Source organism: Macaca fascicularis, chromosome 10 (genome assembly GCF_037993035.2).
Source record: "Macaca fascicularis isolate 582-1 chromosome 10, T2T-MFA8v1.1".
In the NCBI taxonomy this organism is placed as follows: Eukaryota; Metazoa; Chordata; class Mammalia; order Primates; family Cercopithecidae; genus Macaca; species Macaca fascicularis.
The window spans coordinates 88,938,701-88,964,797 of record NC_088384.1 but is presented as its reverse complement, the minus strand read 5'-3'; the positions used below and the strand labels follow the sequence as shown (position 1 = coordinate 88,964,797).

General features: G+C 46.3%; 2 protein-coding genes across 2 annotated transcripts in view; one reads left to right on the top strand and one right to left on the bottom strand.

Annotated features, from left to right (window-relative positions):
- The window catches only part of EFCAB8 (EF-hand calcium binding domain 8), a 99,003-nt gene extending 84,658 nt beyond the window's left edge, over positions 1 to 14,345 (bottom strand). Inside the window, exons 1-3 of the mRNA XM_015457927.4 lie at positions 14,299 to 14,345; positions 9,942 to 10,107; positions 935 to 1,053 (exon numbers count right to left, since the gene is read on the bottom strand). Coding sequence (XP_015313413.3) covers positions 935 to 1,053; positions 9,942 to 10,107; positions 14,299 to 14,340 — 327 coding nt within the window. The 5' untranslated portion in view covers positions 14,341 to 14,345. The remainder of the gene's footprint in view (positions 1 to 934; positions 1,054 to 9,941; positions 10,108 to 14,298) is intronic.
- On the top strand, positions 5,786 to 6,417 carry LOC102132133 (small ribosomal subunit protein eS12-like). Its single transcript, XM_065522992.2, has 2 exons — positions 5,786 to 5,949; positions 6,086 to 6,417. Exons 1-2 carry the CDS (start codon positions 5,819 to 5,821, stop codon positions 6,351 to 6,353), a joined length of 399 nt encoding a protein of 132 aa, XP_065379064.1. The 5' UTR covers positions 5,786 to 5,818; the 3' UTR covers positions 6,354 to 6,417.
- Positions 14,346 to 26,097: the final 11,752 nt, after the last annotated feature.

Here is a 26,097-nt window from a genome sequence, read left to right as displayed (position 1 = left end):
GGCTGGTCATGAACTCCTGAGCTCAAGCGATCCACCCACCTCGGCCTCCCAAAGTGCTGGGATTACAGGTATGAGCCACTGCGCCCGGCCAAAATAGAGGTAAGTAATAGCTCCTATGAGGTTTCAGTAAAATAATACATAGGGAGTTTAGCACAGTGCTTGGTGTAAATGCTAGTTATCATTGTCATCTTTGCTATATCAATTTGTCAGACTATCCTTGGTACTTTTCTGTATGCTTAAAAAGCTATATAGGCCGGGCACGGTGGCTCACGCCTGTAATCCCAGCACTTTGGGAGGCCAAGGTGGCGGATCACAAGGTCAGAAGATCGAGACCACAGTGAAACCCCGTCTCTACTAAAAATACAAAAAATTAGCCGGACGCGGTTGCCGGCGCCTATAGTCCCAGCTACTCAGGAGGCTGAGGCAGGAGAATGGTGAGCGAGACTCCATCTCAAAAAAAAAAAAGCTATATATTCCCATTGTCGAACGTTTAGAACCAGAAAAACATGAAAGCATTATTATTACGCTGCTGTAAAAGCCTGACATTTTTGGATGTAACAGCCACAAGTTGGCCTCTTCCTGAGTGACAGTGAAGGGTCATGAGATGGTCGTGGTACCAGCTTGAATCCCTCAAGTCAAATGGGAGGCTGGTGGGCAGCACAGCCGCGTGGCAGGTAGGGTCACTGCTGCAACTCAGTAGGTCTCACATAGGGGCCAATGACACTTGTCCCTGGGGAATGAGCTGCCAGGAACTCAGCTCACACAGGTCTTAGGAGGGACCTCTCCACTGGGCAAGTCCCCCAGCTGGGGCCGGAATCCACAGGGAGGCTTTCCTACATCATGATGGCCTCCCATCTTCAGCCCACCAACTGGTCAAGGACTGGACCCTCCAGCCTCCCTCCAGCACCTGAGGAAGCAGGGGCACCCTTCTCACCCAGGTGACAAAGCCTTCACAGTCTGAGTCCACCTTCAAAAACAGCTCCTTTAGCATCTCATTCGACACACAGCTTAGAACCTTCTTCATGGCCTTGATGAAGGCGTCCATGCCCAGGGCTTCAAAGAGAGAAGAGAGAGCATCATCCCCTTCCTCACAAGTCCCTCGGCCCATCACTGCCACGGAGTTCTCGAGTGTCTCAGTGCTGAGAGGCACACACTGAAGAACACATTTACAGCCAGGCATGGTGGCTCACGCTTATAATTCCAGCACTTTGGGAGACTGAGGCGGGTGGATCACTTGAGGTCAGGAGTTCAAGACCAGCCTGACCAATATGGTGAAAACCTGTCTCTACTAAAAATACAAAAATAAATTGGCTGGGCATGGTGGCGGGTGCCTGTAATCCCAGCTGCTCGGGAGGCTGAGGCAGGAGAATCCCTTGAACTCGGGAGGCAGAGGTTGCAGTGAGCTAGGTTCGCGCCACTGCACTCCAGCTTGAGCAACAAGAGCGAAAACTCTGTTTCCAAAAAAGAAAAAAAAACACCATGTTTACCAGGTGCGCTCGGTTGAAGGCAGTCTTGGTGCTGCCACCCCTACCGTCCTCAGCTGGGCCACTGCAGGGGGCACAGAAGGGAGATGGCTCCAGCCAGATACGGGGCCCTTAGAAGGCTGCCTCCTCCAGCCCCTCAAAACTCAAATCCAGCCCCTCTCTTGGACCTGTCTCCCTTCCTCACATCTCAGCATCCACCCCAGCCACCCCAGCCTAGGCCAATTCCGGAAGCTTCTGTCCTCACATGGTTATCTTTTGCATCTTATCTGCTCAACATTCAACCACCCCACAAATCCTGGCTGAACATGCACCATATGGGAGCACTGTGCTGGTCCCACAGCAGTGCAGGGAAGGGAGGCACTAAAAAAGATCAATTCCCATTTCCATACAATTAACAAAGACGAAGGATTGAGACAAAGATAACTCTGCAAAGAAAAGGAGAACCAGGCCAGGCACGGTGGCTCATGCCTGTAATCCCAGCACTTTGGGAGGCAGAGGTGGGAAGATACCTGAGGCTAGGAGTTCAAGACCAGCCTGGCCAACATGGCAAAATCCTGTCTCTACTAAAAAATACAAAAAAAAAAAAAAATTAGCCAGGCATGGTGGCACACGCCTATAATCCCAGCTACTTGGGAGGCTGAGGCAGGAGCATCACTTGAATCCAGGAGGCAGAGGTTACAGTGAGCCAAGATCGCACCAATGCACTCCAGCCTGGACAACAGAGCCAGATTCTGTCTCAAATAAAAAGAAACAAAATAAATAAATAAATATCTAAATATTTTAAAAAACAAAAATTAGCCAGGTTTGGTGGCATGTGCCTGTAATCCCAGCTACTTGGGAGGCTGAGGCACAAGAATCACTTGAACACAGGAGGCAGAGGTTGCAGTAAGCCGAGATTGCACCACTGCACTCCAGCCTGAGCGACGGAGTGGGACTGTCTCAAAAAAAGAAAAAGGAAAAAGAAAAGTAGAAGCAAGGCCAGGCACAGTGGTTCATGTCTATAATCCCAGTGCTTTGGGAGGCTGAGGTACGAGGATCACTTGAGATCAGGAGTTTGAGACCAGGCTGGGAAACATAAGGAGACCCAATCTACAAAAAAATTTTTTTAACTAGCCAGGTGTAGTGGCGTGAGCCTGTAGACCCAGCTGGTCGGGAGACTGAGGTGGGAGGATGGCTTGAACCTAGGAGGCAGAGGCTGAAGTTGGCCATGATCTCGCCACTGTACTCCAGCCTAGGTAATGGAGACAGACCCTGTCTCTAAAAAGTAAATAAAATAAAGGCCGGATGCAAGGGTTCACACCTATAATCCCAATACTTTGGGAGGCTGAAGTGGGCAGAAGGCTTGAGCCCAGGAGTTTGAGACCAGACTGGGCAACACGGTGAAACCCCATCTTCACAAAAAATGCAAAAATTAGCCAGGCATGGTGGCACATGCCTGTAGTCCCAACTACTGGGGAGGTTGAGCTGGGAGGATTGCTTGAGCCTGGGAGGTGGAGGTTGCAGTGAGCAGAGATTTCACCACTGCACTCCAGCCTGGATAAAAGAGTGAGACCCAGTCTCAATAAATAAATTAATTAAATAAAAATGAAGAAAAGCAGCAGAATGAAAGTATATAATGGCAACAAATAGACATTAATAAATTCAGACATCTAGGAGAGAGGTGAACTGCATCTTTTTTTTTTTTTTTTTTGACAGAGTCTTGCTCTGTTGCCCAAGTTGGAGTACAGTGGCACAATCTCAGCTCATTGCAACCTCTGCCTCCTGGGTTCAAGCGATTTCTGGCTAATTTTTGTATTTTTAGTAGAGATGAGGTTTCACCATGTTGGCCAGGCTGCTCTCAAACTCCTGACCTCAAGTGATCCACCCTCTTTAGCCTCCCAAAGTGCTGGGATTACAGGCATGAGCCCACCACGCCTGGCCAAACTGTATCTTTTAAAAGTAATTATCAAAATATAAACTTTGACTGAAGGAAAATATGGGGAGAAGAAAGGAGGAGCAGGCAAGGATAGAAAATTCTCCACATGCTGGGTCTATAAGAGGATCTGTCTGCAAATGGGTCAATAACCCCGTCTACAACTTTTTTTTTTTAAATAATCACGGTCTTTAAAAAGTGCTTCTGGGCTGGGCACAGTGGCTCACACCTGTAATCCCAGCACTTTGGGAGGCCGAGGCAGGCAGATCACGAGGTCAAGAGATTGAGACCATCCTGGCCAACATCCTCAGAATTCAGGGGACTCCTTCCATAGGGAAGCCTTCCTAGGGTCTATCTAAGGAGGCCACCCCCACCATTGCCCAGCTCCATGGTTCTTGCTGACATTCTTTATCAGCTGACACACTCGCTTTCATTGTTTTGTGTTTTTTGTTTTTAGTGGTGTTTTTTTGTTTTGTTTTGCTTTGTTTTGTTTTGTTTTTTGAGATGGAGTTTTACTCTTGTTGCCAAGGCTGGAGTGCAATGGCATGATCCCGGCTCACTGCAACCTCCACCTCCTGGGTTCAAGCAATTCTCCCTGCCTTGGCCTGCTGAGTAGCTGGGACTCCAGGTGTGCACCACCACACCCAGCTAATTTTTGTATTTTTAGTAGAGATGGGGTTTCGCCATGTTGGCCAGGCTGGTCTCGAACTCCTGACCACAGACGATCCGCCCACCTTGGCCTCCCAAAGTGCTGGGATTACAGGCATGAGCCACTGCGCCCGGCCTTGTTTTTTTTTTGAGACGGAGTCTCGCTCTGTTGCCCAGGCTGGAATGCAGTGGCACGATCTTGGCTTACTACAACCTCCACCTCCTGGGTTCAAGCGATTCTCCTGCCTCAGCCTCCCAAGTAAGTAGAACTATGGGCATCCGCCACCATGCCCAGCTAATTTATGTATTTTTAGTAGATACAGGGTTTCGCCATGTTGGCCAGGCTGGTCTTGAACCCCTGACCTCTCGATCCACCCGCCTCAGCTCTCTGGGATCCCAAAGTGCTGGGATTACAGGCGTGAGCCACCGCGCCCAGCTCGCTTTCACTGTTGTCTGTCTGTCTTCTATCTCCCACTCCAGCCTGAGAGCTCTGGGATGGCAGAGATGATGAGCCTGTTTCCCCAGGGCTGGGTCCTGGCTTCAACAAACACTGGTCCCCTGAGGGTTTCTGTGGGCACTGCACTAAGATGTGCTAGCGATGGCACTTCATGCCAGGCATTGTTCTCTGTGCCTTATGCACACGGACTACCTATATAAGGAAGTAAATGTGTCACAGAGAGGTGTGGTCGCTTGCCCAAGGTCACACAGCTGGTAAGTGGTAGCACCAGATACTAACCCCAGCAATCTGGCTCCAGAACTCATGCTCTTAACCCCATTCTATGCTCCTTATAAAACACCCAGCACAATGATACAACAGTAATTATTATTATCTTTGTTGCTGGATCAAGGAATAAATGGAAAGCCTGACGAAATCATGCCTTGCTAAAAGAGGGACCCATCTTGCTTATCTGGAGTTACAGCCAAGGTGCTTAAGCACTTAATGGTCCTTCCAGGTAGAAGACAGATGTCAGGGGACAGGCCATGAGCCCTGCAGCCTCCTTCCAGACAGAGCTGGGAGTCAAACTGCCTCTATGTGCTTTCAAAACCTTCTGGGGAGACTGAAAGGCACTCCTTCCTCTTTAAGAACCACTGACTTCCCTCAAAGATCTGGATTCAACCTGGACTGAAGCTAGGAAAAGGGAACTTACAGAACAGGAAGAAGGACACTAGCGTGTCCCCTCTTCCCTCCAAGGCACACACTGACAGTTGGGGAGCCTAAGACACGGTATGGAGCCCGTACTCATAATCCACCTCCTTAAAAGACTTTTGAAAGAGAAAAATTATCCTATTTTCCTTTATCCTACATCAACAAAAGGTGAATTTTCCTTTCTCCCATTTAAAGTCACAGTTGTTTTTTTAAAATGAGAAAGGGTTTTTTACATTGATATGAAAATATCTGCAAGATACATTCAGTAAAAAGCAAGAGGTAAAACTTGTTAAAATTAATTTTTTAAAAAAGCAAGGAATACAGCATAGCAAGACACCATCTCTACAAAAAATAAAAATGAAAAAAGTAGCTGGATGTGGTAGCATGCACCTGTAGTCCTAGCTACTCTGGAGGCTGAGTCAGGAGGATTGCTTGAGCCCAGGAGGTCGAGGCTTCAGTGAACTATCATCACACCACTACACGCCAGCCTGGGCCACAAAGCAAAAGCCTATCTCTAAAAGAAATTTAAAAGAATAAAAATGTAGCTCTTTCCCTGCCGCCGCAGAGTCGTGCAGAGGCGGAGGCTTCGGTGCGTTCAACATTCCGCTTCACCCGTAACCCACCGCCATGGCCGAGGAAGGCATTGCTGCTGGAGGTGTAATAGACATTAATACTGCCTTACAAGAGGTGCTGAAGACCGCCCTCATCCACGATGGCCTAGCACGTGGAATTCGCGAAGCTGCCAAAGCCTTAGACAAGTACGTGTATCAGTCTCAATACTGTGGGTTCTTGCAACCGGAACAAAACTGCCACCCAAGGGAAGAAGGCGTGGAGTTCATGGTGTTAGCGCAAAAGTTCTGAATGGCATCCATCCTACAGGAAACCTAGGAAAAGGCGCCAAGCCCATCTTTGTGTGCTTGCAACCAACTGTGATGAGCCTATGTATGTCAAGTTGGTGGAGGCCCTTTGTGCTGAACACCAGATCAACCTAATTAAGGTTGATGACAATAAGAAACTAGGAGAATGGGTAGGCCTCTGTAAAACTGACAGAGAGGGGAAACCCCGTAAAGTGGTTGGTTGCAGTTGTGTAGTAGTTAAGGACTATGGAAAGGAGTCTCAGGCCAAGGATGTTATCGAAGAGTACTTCAAATGCAAGGAATGAATAAATAAATCTTTGGCTCACAAAAAAAGAAAAAAAAAACAATAAAAATTTTAAAAAATAAAAAGCAAAGAGTAGAACAGTGTGAACAGTAGGGTGCCACTTCATATAAAAAAGGGAGGAAACTGACGACTGGACACTAACATTTAAAAGAAGTAGAGAGGGCTGGGCGTGATGGCTCACACCTGTAATCCCAGCACTCTGGGAGGCCGAGACAGGTGGATCACCTGAGGTCAGGAGTTCAAGACCAGCCTGACCAACACAGTGAAACCCTGTCTCTACTGAAAATACAAAAATTAGCCGGTGGTGCGTGCCTGTAGTCCCTGCTACTCAGGAGGCTGAGACAGGAGAATCACTTGAACCTGGGAGGTAGAGGCTGCAGTAAGCCGAGATCGTGCCACTGTACTCTAGCCTTGGTGACACAGTGAGACTCCATTTCAGGAAAAAAAAAAAAAAAAGAAGTAGAGAGAAATGACTAAAGGTACTTCTGTATTTCTAAAGGTCACTGGAGGCTGGGTGCATTGGCTCACGCTTGTAATCCCAACACTTTGGGAGGCAGAGGCAGAAGGATTGATTGAAGCCAAGAGTTTAAGACCAGCCTGGGCAACATAGCAAGACCCCATCTCTACCAAAAAGTTTTTAAAAATTACCCAGGCATTGTGGCACATGCCTCTAATCCCAGTTACTCCAGAGTCTGAGGCAGGAGGGTCACTTGAGCCCAGGAGTTCAAGGCTGCAGTGAGTTATGATCACACCACTCCACTCCAGCCTGGGCAACCAAGCGAGACACTGTCCCTAAAAAATTAAAAATAAAGATCACAGGAAACAGAAAACAGTAATCACTTAAAGGGATATACCTGGGCACATGGGTGGTGGGGGAGAAAGACATTTTCTCTGTGTATCTAAAAGGTACCATGAAAAAAAGTACCTTTTGGATCTTGAACCGTTTGGGTACATTGAACTGTGTGGATATATTACCTATTCAAAACAAACACAAACACAATAAAAACAATGGCCAAAGTCAGTACCAGCGGGGTCCTCCCAGACACAGTGGTGGCAATTCCTGGCTGCAAACAATGATATTGAAGACCACCGCCCAGGAACCCCCCTATCTTCAGACCAGACACAAATTGTCCCTCCTAGGTCTCACTTTACTTATTTGTAAACTGAGATTTCTTATCTTTTCCTGCCCACATCACAGTGTGGTTGTAAATCTAAAAAAAAAATTCACAGGGCAGGTAAATAGGACCCTGGCATGGTCTAGTGGATATGAGGAAAGATGCCTTTAAGTATTCCTATTATTTGACTTACAGGAGTATTATCTCAGGGGAAAAATCAAGCTCTAAACAGAAAAAAGGCTTGATGCACAAAGGATATCTTTACAACATTAAACTCAATAAAACCTACATGTCTGAAAATAGGGGAATAGCTTAGCCAGTGAAACAACTGCCTCCATTAGTAATGATGACTTGGAAGATTATGTAGCAATATGGAAAATTCCTTAGGATATTAGCATTAAGTGAAAAATAGTCTGAAATTACACATATAGTATGATTAAAGACATATGAAACACGCAGAGCCATCTGTGGTAGAGAGACTTAAGCAGCCCCCATACTGTGTGCCTCCTGGTGCTCAATCCCTCCTTTGATCCCCTCCCCTGAAGTGTAATGGGACCTGTGACTTGCTTCTAACCAACAGAATATGGCACAGGTGACAGGGTGTGCAGGACTATGTGCATGTGATTACATGATTTGTTATATAAGATTACAACACCTGGCCGGGTGCAGCGGCTCACGCCTATAATCCTAGCACTTTGGGAGGCCGAGGCGGGCGGATCACCTGAGGTCGGGAGTTCGAGACCAGCCTGACCAACATGGAGAAACCCTGTCTTTACCAAAAATACAAAACATAGCTGGGCGTGGTGGCACATACCAGTAATCCCAGCTACTTGGGAGGCTAAGGCAGGAGAATCGTTTGAACCAGAGGCGGAGGTTGCGGTGAGCCAAGATCGTGCCATTGTACTCCAGCTTGGGCAACAAGAACGAAACACCATCTCAAAAAAAAAAAAAAAAAGAGAGATTGCAACACCCATCTTGCTGGAGTTTTTCTCCCTGTTGTTGGCTTGAGCCTTGCAAGCAGCTCTGCTGGCGAATCCTGCATGGCCAGGAACTGTGGGCAGCCTCTAGAAGCTGAAGGTAGCCTCCTGCCAACAGTCAGGAAGAAACAGAAGCCCTCAGTCACACAGCAGCAAGGAATTGAATTCTGCCAACAACCTGAGTGAGTTTGGAAGTGGTTCCTTCCCCAGTCAAGCCTGAGATGATTCCACAGCCCCAGCCGACAACTTTTTTTTTTTTTTTTAGATGGAGTCTCACTCTGTGGTCTAGACTGGAGTATAGTGGCGTGATCTTGGCTCACTGCAACCTCTGCTTCCCAGGTTCAAGCAATTCTCTTGCCTCAGCCTCCCAAGTAGCTGGAATTAGAGGCCCGTGCCACCACGCCCAGCTAATTTTTGTATTTTTAGTAGAGACAGGGTTTCACCATGTTGGCCAGGCTGCTCTTGAACTTCTGACCTTAAGTGATCTGCCCACCTTGGCCTCTCAAAAGTGCTGGGATTAGAGGCATGAGCCATTGTACCCGGCCCCAGCCAACAACTTGATTGCAGCCTTATGAGAGCCTGAACAGAGAAGCCAGCTAAGCCATGCCCAGACTCCTGCCCCAACAGAACTGTGAAGTGATAAACGTGCATTGGTTTAAGCCACTAAGATTTTGGTACTGTCACACAGCAATAGACAATAAACCATACATATGAAACTGGAAGAAAATACATACATCGCAATGCTAACAGTGGTTACATTTGGGTATTTGGACTAGGGATATTTTTTAAAATTTTCTAGATCCCAAATAGCCTCCAATATGCTTGCAATACCTACATAATGCTTGAAAGTTTTACAGGAGAAACTAGATGCAAAGATGCTGATCAGGGCTGGGCATGGTGGCTCACACCTGTAATCCCAGCACTTTGGGAGGCCAAGGCAGGAGGCACTGCTTGAGTCCAGGAGTTTGAGACCAGCCTGGGCAACGTAGCAAGACCTTGTCTCTACAATTATTATTTTTTTAATTAGCCAGACATGGTGGCATGTGCCTGTAGTTTCAGCTACTCCGGGGGCCAAGGTAGGAGGATCACTTGAGCCCAGTAGTTCCAGACGAGCCTGGACCACTTATTAGGTTGGTGCAAAAGCAATTGCGATTTCTGCCATTACTTTTAATAGCAAAACTGCAATTACTTTTCACCAACCTAACAGCAAGCCCTTGTTTCTAAAAAAAAAAAAAATTTAATTAGCCAGGAGTGGTGGCATGTGCCTGTAGTCCCAGCTACTCTGGGAGCTGAGACGGAAGAATCGCTTGAGCATGGGAGGTGGAGGCTGCTGTGGTGATCATAACACTGCACTCCAGCCTGGGCGACAGAGCAATATCCTATCTCAAAAACAAAAACAAAATGCTTATCATGTCTGAACCCTCCACATACCCCAGGTACTGGGTCCTGCCCTGTTGCAGAACTCACACAAAAACCGAGCCTACAGAGAGGCCTTACCTCCAGTCGAGTTGATGTCCTCCTCAAACATTTTCTCTATCTTGGCCAGGTGTACCTCAGTAAACAGCTGGGACCCAGGCTGGAGGTCGGGCACCTGGCTAAGGGTGATGGATGGTGTTGGGGAGCTAACAGCCTCCTTGTTCTGGAAGCCATGTGGGACAGACAGCTGGAACGAATATAACAAGAACCAGGGACTGAATGTTTCAATTTCCTGAGCCAAACATTTTCAGCACATGATTTAAAGAGAGACTCTTTGAGAAAGAACAAGGTAAGTAGTGTTATGATGTTACTGACAGAAACACATAATTCTTTTTTATTATTATTATACTTTAAGTTCTAGGGTATATGTGCACAACATGCAGGTTTGTTACATAGGTATACATGTGCCATGTTGGTGTGCTGCACCCATTAACTCATCATTTAGATTAGGTATATATCCTAATGCTATCCCTCCCCCTTCCCCCCACCTCACGACAGGCCCTGGTGTGTGATGTTCCCCACCCTGTGTCCAAGTGTTCTCATTGTTCAATTCCCACCTATGAGTGAGAACATGCGGTGTTTGGTTTTCTGTCCTTGTGGTAGTTTGCTCAGAATGATGGTTTCCGGCTTCATCCATGTCCCTACAAAGGACATGAACTTATCCTTTTTTATGGCTGCATAGTATTCCATGGAGAAACACATAATTCTTAACCATTTTTAGACCTAAGAAGATAAAGAAAAATCTAGACTCTCCTGACTTTGGAGAGGGAACCATTGCTCCCCTTTTACAGATGCCACACGTGAGGCTCAAGGAGGATACAGCCAAGTCCTACCTTACACATAACGGTGTTCATTTATAAGGGACCTCAGTTCAGTAACTATATCACTTCAAATCTTCAGTGGTCAGAATTCAGGACCCCAGGGGGCTGGGCGCGGTGGCTCACACCTGTAATCCCAGCACTTTGGGAAGCCGAGGAGGGCGGATCATTTGAGGTCAGGAGTTTGAGACCAGCCTGACCAACATGGTAGAAACCCCATCTCTACTAAAAATACAAAAACATTAGCCGGGTGTGGTGGCGTGTGCCTGTAGTCCCCGCTACTCAGGAGGCTGAGGCAGGAGAATCACTTGAACCCAGGAGATGGAGGTTGCAGTGAGCTGAGATTGTGCCACTGCATTCCAGCCTGGGCAACAGAGCAAGACTCCTTCTCAAAAAAAAAAAGACCCCAAGGAATCCAGCTCCATCTTCCTTAATTTGACCTGGTCCTGACCAGTCCAGATGTCCCATCTGGGTCAGATAAGCTCACCTGCCCCAGCCCTGGCCTTGCTACCAACACACCAATGCTCAAACAGACCCCTCCACTGGGGGTTCTCCCTTACTTCCCCCTTCTACTCATCCTTCTCAGATCCCCCCCAAAAGCCTTCCCCACCCCTCTAGGCCTCATGATGCTTCCTCTCATCACCCCTCTGTGAGACTCATACAGATACTTAGCATAATGTGTCAGGTCACCAAAGCTCAGGCCATCAAAGGCTGCCTCCCCTAAGGCTCCAAACGTGGACAATTAGATGGCCTGAGTGGCAGGCAGGCAGTGCTGCTCACTGAGACACATTGCTTTGGGCCCTGGGAAGTTGAGAAGACTTTAGTCCAAAAAGACAAGAGACAAGAGATTGAATTGCTCACTCTCCCCACCTTAGCCCCAACTAAAGAGCAAATGTGCTCGTCCTCCTGTGACCTTTCATTCATTTGCCAAGGGTCTACACACATTGACTGAGTGCCAGGCACTGTGGATACAGCACTGTGGATACACTGTGAACACCCTGAGGGTCCCTGCCTCCATGGAGCCCAACACAGGAGCACGTGAAAGCTCTCACCACCCACCCAGGTCCCAAATTAGAAATCTCAGTACCACCTTCAGCTCTTCCCTCTTCCTCCTATGCATTCTACTGTCCCTCCAGTTAATTATTCCTGGGATCCACCACCTACATATAAGCCTCCTCTCCCACACCCCTGCTCGCCTCAAACTCTAGTCTTTTGCTGGGACAAGTACAATGACCACCACTAACTGAGACCAGAGTTCGGCCTTCTCTTCCCATCCACCTCCCAACACTGGCACCAATCATCTTTCTAGGCAGCAATTTTTTTTTTTTTGAGACGGAGTCTTGCTCTGTCGCCCAGGCTGGAGTGCGGTGGTGCAATCTCCACTCACTGCAAGCTCCGCCTCCCGGGTTCACGCCATTCTCCTGCCTCAGCCTCCCCAGCAGCTGGGACTACAGGCACCCGCCACCGCGCCCGGCTAATTTTTGTATTTTTAGTAGAGACGGGGTTTCACCGTGTTAGCCAGGATGGTCTCGATCTCCTGACCTCGTGATCCGCCCATCTCGGCCTCCCAAAGTGCTGGGATTACAGGCATGAGCCACCGCACCCGGCTTTTTTTTTTTTTTTTTAACAGAGTCTCACTCTGTCACCCAGCTAGAGTATGGCATGATCTCGGCTCACTGCAACCTCTGCCTCCTGGGTTCAAGTGATTCTCCTGTCTCAGCCTCTCAAGTAGCTGGGACTACAGGCATAAGCCACCACACCCAGCTAATTTCTTGTATTTTTAGTAGAGTCAGGGTTTCGCCATGTTGACCAGGCTGGCCTCGAACTCCTGACCTCAGGTGATCCTCCAGCCTCAGCCTCCCAAAGTGCTGGGATTACAGGCATGGGCCACCACACCTGGCTTCTAGGCAGCAAATCTGATCAATGATTTTACCCTGACTCTGACACTCTTCACCCCAACTCCTGAGTGTAGCATTCAAAACACTTCCTAACCAGCTCTGATCTATCTTTCTAGTTTCAAGCATGTACCATGTTCCAGGCACACCACCTGCTCCCACCATCCCCAAGCCCAGTAAGCATTCCGTGCTTACTCACATTGTCTCCCATATACAATCCAGCCCGTCTCCCTCAGAGGTGAACCCCTACCCACTCTTCAGACTCTCGATCAAATAGAACCTCCCCACCAGGAGCTCTTCCATAACTTTCAGATGACGGTCATCACTGCCGCCACCTCCATATTCCCAGGTCTTTGTTCATATCTGCCCCTCAAGGCATAGTAAGTGTGCATGTCTGTCCATACATGTAGGCAGCAAGCCATGAGGGGAAGCACACGGCTACAGAGCCCCAGAGCTCTGGGTTGGAATTCTGTCTGGCTCCCCCACTTACAGGCTATTTTAACTTAGGCATATCACGTCATTCTCTGAGCCACAGGTTTCCTCATCTGCAAAACAGAGAGCCACAGTCCCTACCTTGCAGGGTTGTGGTTGAGACCTAAATGACACCTGAATACATGTGAAGCCCTAGTAAACTGTAATTACACAATAAATGACAGCTCTTGTTATTACTCCTTGTCTCATAGTGAGCTCTTCAAAGGCAAGGGCATGTTTAACTTAATCTTAATCTAATTTGTATTAATTATCTCTATATTCCCCAGCCCCAAGCACATAACAGACAATACAAACCTGGCTTGATAAAAACTCTTACAGCCCATCCCACCATTATCACAACCTGCTGGACAAAATTAAGTAGAGAAGTGGAGTCCATGTACAGACTGTATATCAGGGGGCTCGGGTGTGTTGCATTTGACTCATGTAGCTTTTTTGTTTTGTTTTTTTAGAGACAGGGTCTCACTTTGTTGCCCAGGATAAGTGCAATGGCGAGATCATAGCTGACTGCAGCCTTGACCTCCCAGGCTCAAGCAATCCTCCCACCTCAGCCTCTGGAGTAGCTGGGACCACAGGCATGTGCCACTATGTAATTTTTTACTTTTTGTAGAGATGGGGGTTTTACTATGTTGCCCAGGCAGGTCTAAACTCCTGGGCTCAGCGATCCTCCTGCTTTTGGCCCACAAAGTACTGGGATTACAGGTGTTAGCCACCATACCCAGTTTCAGGCAGCCCTTTAAAAGTACACTTAGGTCAGGTGTAGTGGCTCATGCCTGTAATCCTAGCACTTTGGAAGGCAGAGGCAGGCGGTTCATGAGGTCAGGAGTTCGAGACCAGCCTGGCCAACATCGTGAAACCCTGTCTCTGCTAAAAATACAAAAATTACACCTGTAATCCTAGCTACTCAGGAGGCTGAGGCAGGAGAATTGCTTGAACCCGGGAAGCGGAGGTTGCAGTGAGCCGAGATGGTGCAACTGCACTCTAGCCTGGGCGACAGAGCAAGACTCTGTCTCAAAAAAACAACAAAAAAAGTACACTTAAGTTACCTGCCCGGTAAACGTCTGAGTATGCAACCCCCTCCCCAATGCAGAAACCACTGTACTTCCATGCTGGTAAGTGAGGTTTTGGGTGACTCTGGAATGCCCCACCCTTTATTAGTTCAGATAATTGTCTTACCTTTTGGAGTTGAGGGATCTCTGCTAAGTCTTCAGAAGACATTAGTCTTGACCTAGAATAGGGAATCATAGTCAACTTAACTCCAGTCGTTGTAAGGACCCCGTGGAAGGTTGACTTAGCCAGGTCACAAAAAGGTGGAAAAGATGTCAAGGTCAAGGGAGAGGGTGGCTGCCCCTTGCCCATGGACACTCCCAGCAAGCATTTGATGAGCATCCCTTTTCCCAGAGATTTCTCCAGCAAAAAGCTTTTGCCAAGCTTGCATCTGAGCCTTTCTTCCCCTGATAGAGAGGAGTTGTCCTGCAGAAGCCATGGGGTTTCACAAGTTTCTTTACTCCTGACTTAATGCCAGAGGCTTTCTAAAGGGGATCACACTTTCTACAGAAGTAGAAGAATCTTAGGAGGCCATGTGGTAGTACAAGTACAATAAACAGATTAGAAAAATGAGGGCCCCTCATTTCCGCTGCATATACCCTCCCCACCTGCCTTCCAGTGCCCTTGCAAGTCAGGACTTCGGGAGAGCAGACAGAACAGAGCTCTTCTCTGGGAATATAAAGGGAACGTTTCTATTGGGTCAGCAAGGCCTCCATATGAGACAGATGACAGAGTTTTGTTAGGGTCATTGGAGCACCAATCCACCTTGTCAGCAAGTCCCACCAGGCAAGAGTCCAGAAGGCACTCTAGGATGGCAGGGGGACAGCCAAGAAATAGTTAAGCCCAGGACATGCACAGGAGACAGACCAAGTGAGCCAGCTTGGCTTGACCTGAAGGGCCCTGGGGGCAGAAGGGAGGGAGAAATCATGGGAGAGAAGAAAAAAAAAATTGGCAGCAGAAAGTAGAATCTTGAATACCTGGCCAGTCTGAATAAAATGAAGGGCAACTATGAAAGTTCACCAGCAGCCAGGTGCAGTGACTCACAGCTGTACTCCCAGCACTTTGGGAGGCCAAGGCAGAAGGATCACCTGAGGTCAGGAGTTCAAATGAGACCAGCCTGTCCAACATGGTGAAACCCTGTCTCTACTAAAAATACAAAAAATTAGCCAGGTGTGGTGGCAGGTTCCTATAATCCCAGCTACTTGGGAGGCTGAGGCAGGAGGATTGCTTGAACCTGGGAGGCAGAGGTTGCAGCGAGCCAAGATCAAGCCATTGTACTCCAGCATGGGCGACAAGAGTAAGACTCTGTCTCAAAAAAATAAAATTCATCAGCACAAGCTGGAGGGAGAAGACTGAACGGTACCCAAGAATGCTCTAATCTAGCAGTGTCTTGGCACCAGCTCACACCTAAGGACCAAAGGAGAGAGGACAGCCTAAAGGAAGGAGATTTGGAAGCCAAGAACCAAGTTAACAGAAATGCCAGAACCACTTCCAAAAAAAAGGAGCAAGGAGGGAAAGTGGTTTAATGCATGTGATACTAGGCTGTCCAGTTAGGAATTAAAAAACAGGCCAAGGCAGGAGGATCACTTGCATCCAGGAGTTTGAGACCAGACTGGGCAACACTGAGACCCCATTTCTACAAAAAATCCAAAATTAGCCAGGTGTGGTGGCACACACCTACATGCCCAGCTACTCAGGAGGCTGAGGTGGGAGAACTGCTTAAGCCCAGGAGGTTGAGGCTGCAGAGAGCTGAGATCGTACCACTACACTCCAGCCTAGATGACAGAGTGAGACCCTGTCTCAAAAAAAAAAAAAGAAAAAGAAATAATAAAAACGAATACCTGGAAATCTGGGGACTGAAACTTGAGGAGTGGCTACAGAAAGAGGGAGAAACACACAAGACAGCTAGGAGCATGGGATGCTACAAAGTGAGCTAAGGTGATAAGGGAAAGAAACGGCCATTGAAAAAGGCAATTAAGAGGTTACCAGTGAAAAAGCTGAAGTGTATGTAAAGTCCATTTCTGTTAAGAATATATGCATGTACATGTTGGCACATGCATAAAAAAAGAGCCTGGAGACATATACTCCAAAATTAATGGCAGTCATCTCTGGCAGGTGAGATTATGGAAGATGTTTATAGCCTAAATCATGCAATTGATTTTTATTTTAATTAAAAAAGGGTTCATGGCAATCTTTTGAGATGGGGTCTTGCTATGTTGCCCAAGCTGGTTTTGCACTCCTGGGCTCAGCTGATCGTCCCACCTCAGCCTCCCAAGTAGCTGAGACAACAGGCACGTGCCACCACACCAGGCTCATGGCAATCTTTAAAATGTGTTTCAATGGCTGGGCGCAGTGGCTCATACCTGTAATCCTAGCACTTTGGGAGGCTGAGGTGGGCAGATCACCTGAGATTGAGAGTTCAAGAACCAGCCTGACCAACATGGAGAAACCCCGTCTCTACTAAACATACAAAATTAGCTGGGTGTGGTGGTGGATGCCTGTAATCCCAGCTACTTGGGAGGCTGAGGCAGGAGAACCGCTTGAACCAGGAGGCAGAGGTTGCGGTGAGATCGCACCATTGCACTCCAGCCTGGGCAACAAGAACACAACTCCGTCTCAAAAAAATAAAATAAAATGTGTTTCAGTGGAGTGGGTAGGGGTAGTAATTTAAATGACTCCTTTGTGAAAGGCCACTGTTGAAGAGTGATTGCTGCAGCATCATTCATAGGAGCAAAAACCAAAAGTGAACCATTATAGAGAAGTGAATGAATCAGTGCACCTGCACCTAGGACATCACCCAAACATCAGAAGGATGAATCTGACCTCCAGCAGCTAAGAGATTTCCATGAAGTACTAATAAGAAAAGCAAGATGCAGGCCAGGCACAGTGGCTCACATCTATGCCAACACTTTGGGAGGCCAAGGCAGGAAGATCGCTTGAGTCCAGGAGTTTGGGACCAGCATGGGCAACATGGTGAAACCCCATCTGTACAAAACATACAAAAAATTAGCTGGGTACGGTGGCACTCACCTGTAGTCCCAGCTACCCAAGACAGTGAGGTGGGAGGATTACCTGCATCCAGGAGTTCGAGGCTGCAGTGGACTGTAATCACAACACTGCACTCTGGGGCCTGGGTGACAGAATGAGACCTTGTCTCAAAAAAAAAAAAAAAAGATGCAGAAAAGGTGCATAGTATGATGCCAATTTTTATAGAATGAAAAAATAGGCCGGGCACAATGGCTTACGTCTGTAATCCCAGCTACTTGGGAGACTGAGGCACAAGAATCACTTGAACCCAGGAGGTGGAGGTTGCAGTGAGTTAAGATTGTGCCATTATGCTCCAGCCTATGCGAAAGAGTAAGACTCCATCTCAAAAAAAAAAAAAAAAGTTACCACCATCAGCGATGGGGCCACTCTGATCCAATACATGGAGGGCACATTGCTTCAGTAGTATTACTGCCAAAAAAATACATCTGAATCTAATCATAAGGAAACAGACAAACCCAAATTACAGGATATTCTACAAAATAACTTTTTTTTTTTTTTTTTTGAGTCTCTGTCACACGGGCTAGAGTGCAGTAGCTCAATCTTGGCTCACTGCAACCTCCACTTCCCAGGTTCTGATGATTCTTATGCTTCAGCCTCCTCAGTAGCTGGGATTATAGGCGCCCGTCACCACACCCAGCTAACTTTTGTATTTTTAGTAGAGACAGGGTTTCTCCATGTTGGCCAGGCTGGTCTCGAACTCCTTGGCCTCAAGTGCTTTCCGCCCGCCTTAGTTTCCCAAAGTGCTGGGATTACAGGTGTGAGTCACCACACCTGGCCAAAATAAAATGCCATGTAAACCAAAGAAAGGCTAAGGAACTGTTAGAGATGAAAGGTGACTCGAGACCCAACAACTGGCAGGGCGCGGTGGCTCCCGCCTATAATCCCAGCACTTTGGAGGCTGAGGCTGGCGGATCACGAGGTCAGGAGATCGAGACCATCCTGGCTAACACGGTGAAACCCCATCTCTACTAAAAATACAAAAAATTAGCCGGGCGTGGTGATGGGCACCTGTAGTCCCAGCTACTCAGGAGGCCGAGGCAGGAGAATGGTGTGAACCTGGGAGGCGCAGCTTGCAGTGAGCCGAGATCGCGCCACTGCACTCCAGCCTGGGCAAAAGAGCGAGACTCCATCTCAAAAAAATAAAATAAAAAATAAAATAAAACAAAAGAGAGACCCAACAACTAAAGGCAATGCACTATTCTGAATTGAATCCCAGATTGGGAAAAAACAAAAATGCTGCAAGAACTGTTATTCTCGGTGAAATTATGTAAAATTTGAACGTGGACTCTACATTATATTAATGTTTTCTGCTTTTGATAACAGTATTGTGGTTATGAGAATGTCCTTGTTCTCAGGAAATGTACACTTAAAAGTATTTAGGAGTAAAAGGGCATGATGTCTGTAATTCTCAAATGGTTTAACAAATACATAGGCCGGGCACGGTGGCGCAAGCCTATAATCCCAGCACTTTGGGAGGCCGAGACGGGAGGATCACGAGGTCAGAAGATCGAGACCATCCTGGCTAATACGGTGAAACCCCGTCTCTACTAAAAAAAAAAAAAAAATACAAAAAACTAGCCAGGCGAGGTGGCGGGCGCCTGTAGTCCCAGCTACTCGGGAGGCTGAGGCAGGAGAATGGCATAAACCCGGGAGGCGGAGCTTGCAGTGAGCTGAGATCCAGCCACTGCACTCCAGCCTGGGCGACAGAGGAAGACTGTCTCAAAAAACAAAAACAAAAACAAAAAAACAAATACATGTATAATAACACAAATGCAGCAAAATGTTCAGTTAGTCTAGACAAAGGGAAGTTCTTTGTAGTAGTCTTACATTTATATATATATATATATATATATATATATATATATATATATTTTTTTTTTTTTTTTTTTTTTTTTTTTTTGAGACGGAGTCTCGCTCTGTCACCCAGGCTGGAGTGCAATGACGCGATCTCGGCTCACTGCAAGCTCCGCCTCCCAGGTTCACGCCATTCTCCTGCCTCAGCCTCCTGAGTAGCTGGGACTACAGGCGCCTGCCACCGTGCCCGGCTAATTTTTTGTATTTTTAGTAGAGACGGGGTTTCACCGTGTTAGCCAGGATGGTCTCGATCTCCTGACCTTGTGATCCGCCCGCCTCAACCTCCCAAAGTGCTGGGATTACAGGCGTGAGCCACCGCGCCCGGCCCCACTATTTATATATTTTTAATTATTTCAAAACTAAACGTTTTGTAAGAGAAATGTCTTTCACCAGGAGAAAGTGGTTCTATGTATGTTCATGAACAGAGGTAAAATGCCAAGTGGAAAAAAAAAATGCTGGTTGCTGGCAAGAGAGACCACCCAAAGAAAAGGGCAGGAGTAAGAGGGGAGAGGCCAAGACAAGTACCATTCCTCCAACTCGGAAGGGAAGGCTGAGATATAAAACTCGGTTGATATTCAGAATTGGAGAACAGGTCAGATCAGAAGTCACACCCATCTGCCTCAATCTGTTCCCTAAAGTTGACCTGTCCGGAGCTTATGGAAGAGGGGCAGGGCAAGGCAAGTGGGGAGAGTATCACCTGGAACAGGGATGAGAATTCAGAGCAGCCACTAGGGGAACATGCTAGGGATTAAAGGGGAATGAGTGGTTTGTAGGAATTTGTAGAGGCAGATGACTTAAGGATACGCGCATTGAAAGCCGGTCAGGACACAGGTAAGAGCTGCTCTCCAGCCTTGGAGCTCAGGCAGAGGTCTTCAGCAGAGGTATCCAATCTTTTGGAGTGCAACTTTGACCCAACACCCTCACTCACCCTGACTCAATTTGATCTCCCCGGTTAATCTTGCTGGCAAAGTGCTATCACTTTCCAACTCCCATCTCAACAAAGACATCGGCAGCTGTTCCCAGTCCAAGACAGCTCCTTTATGAAGTCGAGATGGAACTCTGGGTCTGCTGGTCACATTTAGAACCAGGGAAATGAGACAGAATTCCATATGAAGAACATAAATGAAGCATCAGAACCCAGCCCACAAACCATAATCACAGAACCATTTTTCATCCAATTTCTTTTATTGAAGAAGTTGAACTTACAGAAGACAGTGAAAGGAGCTACAGCACAAACAGGACAAACACAGATACAAAATAATACATAAAACAAGTAGCAGGAAACTGGAAGATGCCAGGGAGTCCTCTTAAAAAGCAGGGTTCACCAAAACCAAAAGACCAACTGGCTCCAGGACAGTGAAAGGCACAGTGCCTCCTCTGCCCTCTGCGTAAGCTCCAATTCTTTGAAAATAAGAAGGAGACAAGAGCGTTATGCGTGAAATGGGGGACTTACAAATCCAGACTTCAGGGCAGGCCAAGACTTGATGCAGCCACTGCAATCTTGATCCATGGCGCAATTCAGCAGACAAGTTGGTGAAAGGTAATTGTCTCCAGAGATTTCAACCAGGGATGTGGATTCCAGATGTTAAAAGACACCCAGCTAAGTCACATTTCACGTGGAAGTGGACGTTTTCAAATGCTACATGACCACCAAACAAAACATTCTCCCTGGGCCTTCACCTCTCAGAGAACACCAACATACAAAAACAAAAGTCTGTTCTCATTTCATCAATAATGGAGACAAAGGATTTTGTCAAGAGTAGAATTTTAAGAGTGGATGAATTAAAAAGTCAAAAAAAGGTGCAAAGGTCCTATAAATCAGGGTTTATTAGACTAGATATTAATAAATTAGAAGGGATTTTTTTAAAAAAAAAAAAGGCTGATGGCCCTAAATATGAGTTTCCCATTGTTTCTTAGCTTAGTATATTCATTTTCCAATACAATGTTAGCAATTCTTACAGCAGTTCCTGCCATTTTTCTAATAACACACATTAATCAAATGGTATATATTTTTCACTATAACCAATCTTCACTGATTAACACATTTATCAGTATTTTAATATGGCCTAAAATATGCTAAATTCTGTCACAATAAATGTTTTTCCCTCCCTGGTGAGAAATATGAGTAAAAAAAGGAAAATACAAAGATGCATTCCACTTTTTAGTTAAGGAAAAGTTCAGAAAACTCCCACCTTTTTACAAAAGAATGAAAATATGATCCTAAGTAACTCGGGTTAGAAAAACAGTAACAGGGCCAGGCACAAATGCCTATAATCCCAGTACTTTCGGAGGCTGAGGCAGGATGATCACTTGAGCCCAGGAGTTTGAGATCAGTCTGGGCAACATAGTGAGACCATGTCACTATTAAAAAAAAAAAAATTAAAAAGAGAAAAAAGCAGTAACAATAAAATAAGTGGGAAGGAGGACATTTAGAAGAAAAATCTCCTCGATAAACCTCTGCACAAAAATAATTTGGAAAAAAGTTAGAAGTCCTACCTGAGATTACTTCAGGCATCACTTGCTAATGCTAAAGAAATTCTGACTGGAAAGGAGCAACTCAGGGGGCCAAGAGCCACACTAACAAATGCAATCACCTGCCCTAGAGAAGGTGCTTCCTCACACTCCCACTTAGCTGCAATGCCAATACCGTCCTTTCAAGCCTCAATCCTACGATTTTAAGATATCAAAACTTGTATCCTTCTTCAGCTCTATGTAATTAGTCAAAAATTTCAAGATGCAACTCTATAGCCAAAAAGAGAGCCTTTTTCTTTTTCAAACAAAAATAAACACGAGAGAAGTCACTGACTGCTAAAACTAGCAGGGACCCTCAAGATTGGTATCACAGGATCACACCTTCACCTGGCAGTAGGTTGAGGTCAGTAACTCAGCTCACATGACATTTAAAACCACACAACACTACCCGACAGAATTACAGGTTCAGATGCCAATGGTTTCAAAAAAACATGATTCAGGCTGGGCGTGGTGGTTCATGCCTGTAATCCCAGCACTTTGGGAGGCCGAGGCAGGTGGATCACGAGGTAGGAGTTTGAGACCAGCCTGACCAACATGGTGAAACCCCGTTTCTACTAAAAATACAAAAATTAGCCGGGCATGGTGGTGGCATGCACCTGTAATCCCAGTTACTCAGGAGGCTGAGGCAGGAGAGTCACTTGAACTTGGGAGACGGTGGCTGCAGTAAGCCGAGATAGCACCACTGCACTCCAGCCTGGGCGACAACAGCAACACTCCGTCTCAAAAAGAAAAAAAAAAAAAAAAAGATTCAACAAAAAGGCAGATTCTCATGTGTTCAGCACCTACTTTAAAAAAAAAAAAAAAAAGGCACTTCTTGGCCAGGAACGGTGGAGGACTGCTTGAGTCCAGGAGTTTGAGACCAGCCTAGGGAACATAGCCAGACCTTGTCTCTACAAAAATAAAAAAAATAGCTGAGCAGTTCCAGCTGCTTGGGAGGCTGAGGTGGGAGAATCACTTGAGCCCGGGAAGTCGAGGCTGCAGTGAGCCGTGATCATGCCACTGCACTCCAGCCTGGATGACAGAGCGAGACCCTGCCTGGAAAACAACAACAACAAAAAGCACTTCTTAATGACTGGGGAAAATATTAAATATTAGGTTAGAGAGTTAAAGACTCTTAGAAATTTTAAAGAATAAATGTATTTCACTCAACACTGAATCTTAAAATTATTACTTCTTCGGACCAGGAACGGTGGCTCAGGCCTGTAATCCCAGCACTTTGGGAGGCCAAGGAGGGCAGATCACTTGAGCTCAGGAGTTGGAGACCAGCCTGGACAGCATAGTGAAACCCCATCCCCACCAAAAAAAAAAGAAATTACTTCCTCTCTCAGCCTTCAAAATTGAGGAGGGAGGGACAAATTGGGGTATCCCATAGCTGCCTGCAAAAAATACAATAGCTTATTCCATTCTCCCAAGCAGGATTTAAAATTTCAAAGTGAAAACAGCAGTCATATATAATTATACATGCTTAACTCTCTCACATTTTGTAGAAAAACACACAAAACACCCAAAAACAAAAACAAGAATGTATCAGGTTAGAAAACTTAAGTTGAATGCCAAAACTTAAGTTGAATGCCAAAACTTAAGTTGAATGCCAAAATCCAGATGACCTTGAAGTTTTGCTGGATCTTAAAATCACTAGAACGACTTCAAAATATATAAACAGGCCCCATTATGAAAAATATGAATATGAACACGATAAATAAGCGAGAGAAAAGGAAAACTCGTCACTGAGATAAACCATGACAGGTCCTGGGTAAAATACATTTAGATGATTCGGGGATGGAGGTACTAGAATTAGCAAGGCCCTCCCTGCAGCTTGCAACCTGTGGGGAAAAAGCCAGACAGGTGGTAGGCCACTTGTATTATCCCTCCGGTCAAAGCCTCCTCTTTCAGAGTCAAAACCAAAAGTAGTTGAGACACTGTGCTTTTCTATCAAAATCACCCTTCACTGGTGAAAATTAGCTTCCACTGGCAACATTTGCTGGGAACTAGGCACTCTCCCACTCTTTCTTGTTCCAGTATCCTACTGATTTTTACAGACCTCAGTAACTTTTTCTGAACCAGGACTCAACTCTTCACTGAGCCAATGAAAAGCCATGCTCTGCAGACTTCAGACGCAGGGCCTAGCAGAGGACTCTGGTCTTAACTCCTGGTCCATGGCATTCCACTTACAGCACTGTCTCCCTCATTTATTTCAGCAAAGGTCAGAGGTGGGTGCCAACCCCACACCCCCTTCATATGTTCAGTCTACCCACTTGTATGCTTGACCTTGGACTTCACTTCGATACTCTGCATTGCAATTTGTGAATCATCCATTAAGGCTAAATCTTAAAAACTAATCTCTGTCTCCACTGGAGACATAGTAACTAGTAAGAGCCACAAATCCAGCTTTTTAAGATTTACCCTGATAGACCGACTCTCACCCAACAAAAGCTTCCCACATCCCACTCTACCACCAAAACAGAAAGTAAATGAAAGGCTCAGTAGATGGAATAAATTGCTCTTCCTCCTCTGCCTCATACCTACACCCAGCCTCACCAACAATCTCCTCAGACTGCAAAAAGACACTCAAAGTAAACCAGGAAAAACCTAAGGTAGAAATTTTTAAAAAGTAAATAAGGCAAGACAAATAGAATTCCAAACTGCCTTTATATATATATATATATTTTATCTTTTAAATACAGACAGGGTCTCTTGCTATGTTGCCCAGGCTAGTTTTAAACTCCTGGGCTCAAGCAGTCCTCCTGCACTGGCCTCCCAAAGTGCTGGGATTACAGGCATGAGCCCCGACACCCAGCCCCAAACTGCTGATAGGTCATTTTACAATTATAAATTATCTCTTAATGCCACTTACAAAGTTCTAGGCATTGGTGGGTAACCTGGTTTGCTTTCAAATGGTCACAGGACAAAGAACTGCCTCTCCTCACACTCAGAAACATGTCTATGAAGGCTATTTCCATTTCACATTTCAGAACCTGAGAGCCTCTAATACAAGGAAACGAGAGTTAAATTTTGATACACACACACACACACACACATCCCTCTCAAGATTTAAGGTTCTAGATTGAGGAGCCTAGAAATTTGACTCTAAGGCTTGACCTGCTCACCTAGATAACCAAATTAATGAAGCTGCCGGATACAACCTCAGTAGAGTACAGAGAAAGCTTCTGTACTCCAGGGACTAAGGTAACATTACTTTCCAAATCAGATTAAGCCAAAGGGGAAACAGATAGACCTTCACAAGTTACAGCTACATAACAATTTGAGCCAGGCACAGTGACTCACACCTGTAATCCCAGCATTTTAGGAGGCAGAGATGGATGAATTGTTTGAGCCCGAGGTTCAAGACCAGCCTGCAATATAGCAAACCCCGTCTTTACAAAAAAATACAAAAATACTGGCCAGGCGTGGTGGCTCACACCTGTAATCCCAGCACTTTGGGAGGCCGAGGCAGGTGGATCACCTGAGGTCAGGAGTTCCAGACCAGCCTGGCTAACATGGCAAAACCCCGTCTCTACTAAAAATACAAAAATTACCTGGGCGTGGTGGTGGGCGCCTGTAATCCCAGCTACTCTCAGGGCGGAGGCAGGAGACTCGCTTGAACCCAGGAGGCGGAGGTTGCAGTGAGCCAAAATGGCGCCACTGTACTCCAACCCTGGCAACAAGAACGAAACTCTATGTCTCAAAAAAAAAAAATACAAAAACACAAAAAAATTAGACAGCCAGGCATGGTGTGCACTACAGTCTCAGCTACTAGGGAGGCTGGGGTGGGAGGATAGCTTGAGCCCAGGAAGTTGAGGCTGCCATGAGCCATGACTGTGCCACTGCACTCCAGCCTTGGTGACAGGAGACCCTGTCTCAAAAAACAAAACAAAAAAAACGATACATAATTTGGCTGAAGTCATCTAGGTTAATGGTTCTAACTAAAGTCAAGTTCAATGTAAAAGTACAGAATCCCTTCAGGCTTTTAGAGAAAACTGAACATTCTGTTATACCCTTGCATGTGAAAATGAAGAGAAAAAAAGCAGCAAGCGTCATGAAGATACAGAAATAAATATGAATTCATCTGGTTTTGACATTTTACAAACTAAATGTGTGAATTCAAAAGTACGATATCAAGCCAGGAGTGGTGGCTCACACCTGTAATCCCAGCAAAGTGCTGGGAGGCCAAGACAGGTGGATCACTTGAGGCCAAGAGTTCGAGACTAGCTTGGCAAAACCTCACCTCTACTGAAAATACAACAATTAGTCAGATGTGGTGGCACAGGCCTGTAATTCCAGCTACTCGGGAGGCTGAGGCATGGGAACTGCTTCATCCCGGGAGGTGGAGGTTGCAGTGAGCCAAGATCATGCCACTGCACTCCAGCCTGGGTGACAGAGCAAGATTCTGTCTCAAAAAAAAAAAAAAAAAAAGGCATATTACAACGGTGCCAGACCAGAAAAATGACGGGTGGTTCATAACCCTGATCACAGACTGAGGTTCAGCTTGTTTCA

Coding starts and splice junctions, on each gene's coding strand:
- LOC102132133 (XM_065522992.2), top strand. CDS start 5,819: ATGGCCGAGGAAGGCATTGCTGCTGGAGGTGTAATAGACATTAATACT. Junction 5,950..6,085: donor GCTGCCAAAGCCTTAGACAA/GTACGTGTATCA, acceptor ACCTAGGAAAAG/GCGCCAAGCCCATCTTTGTG.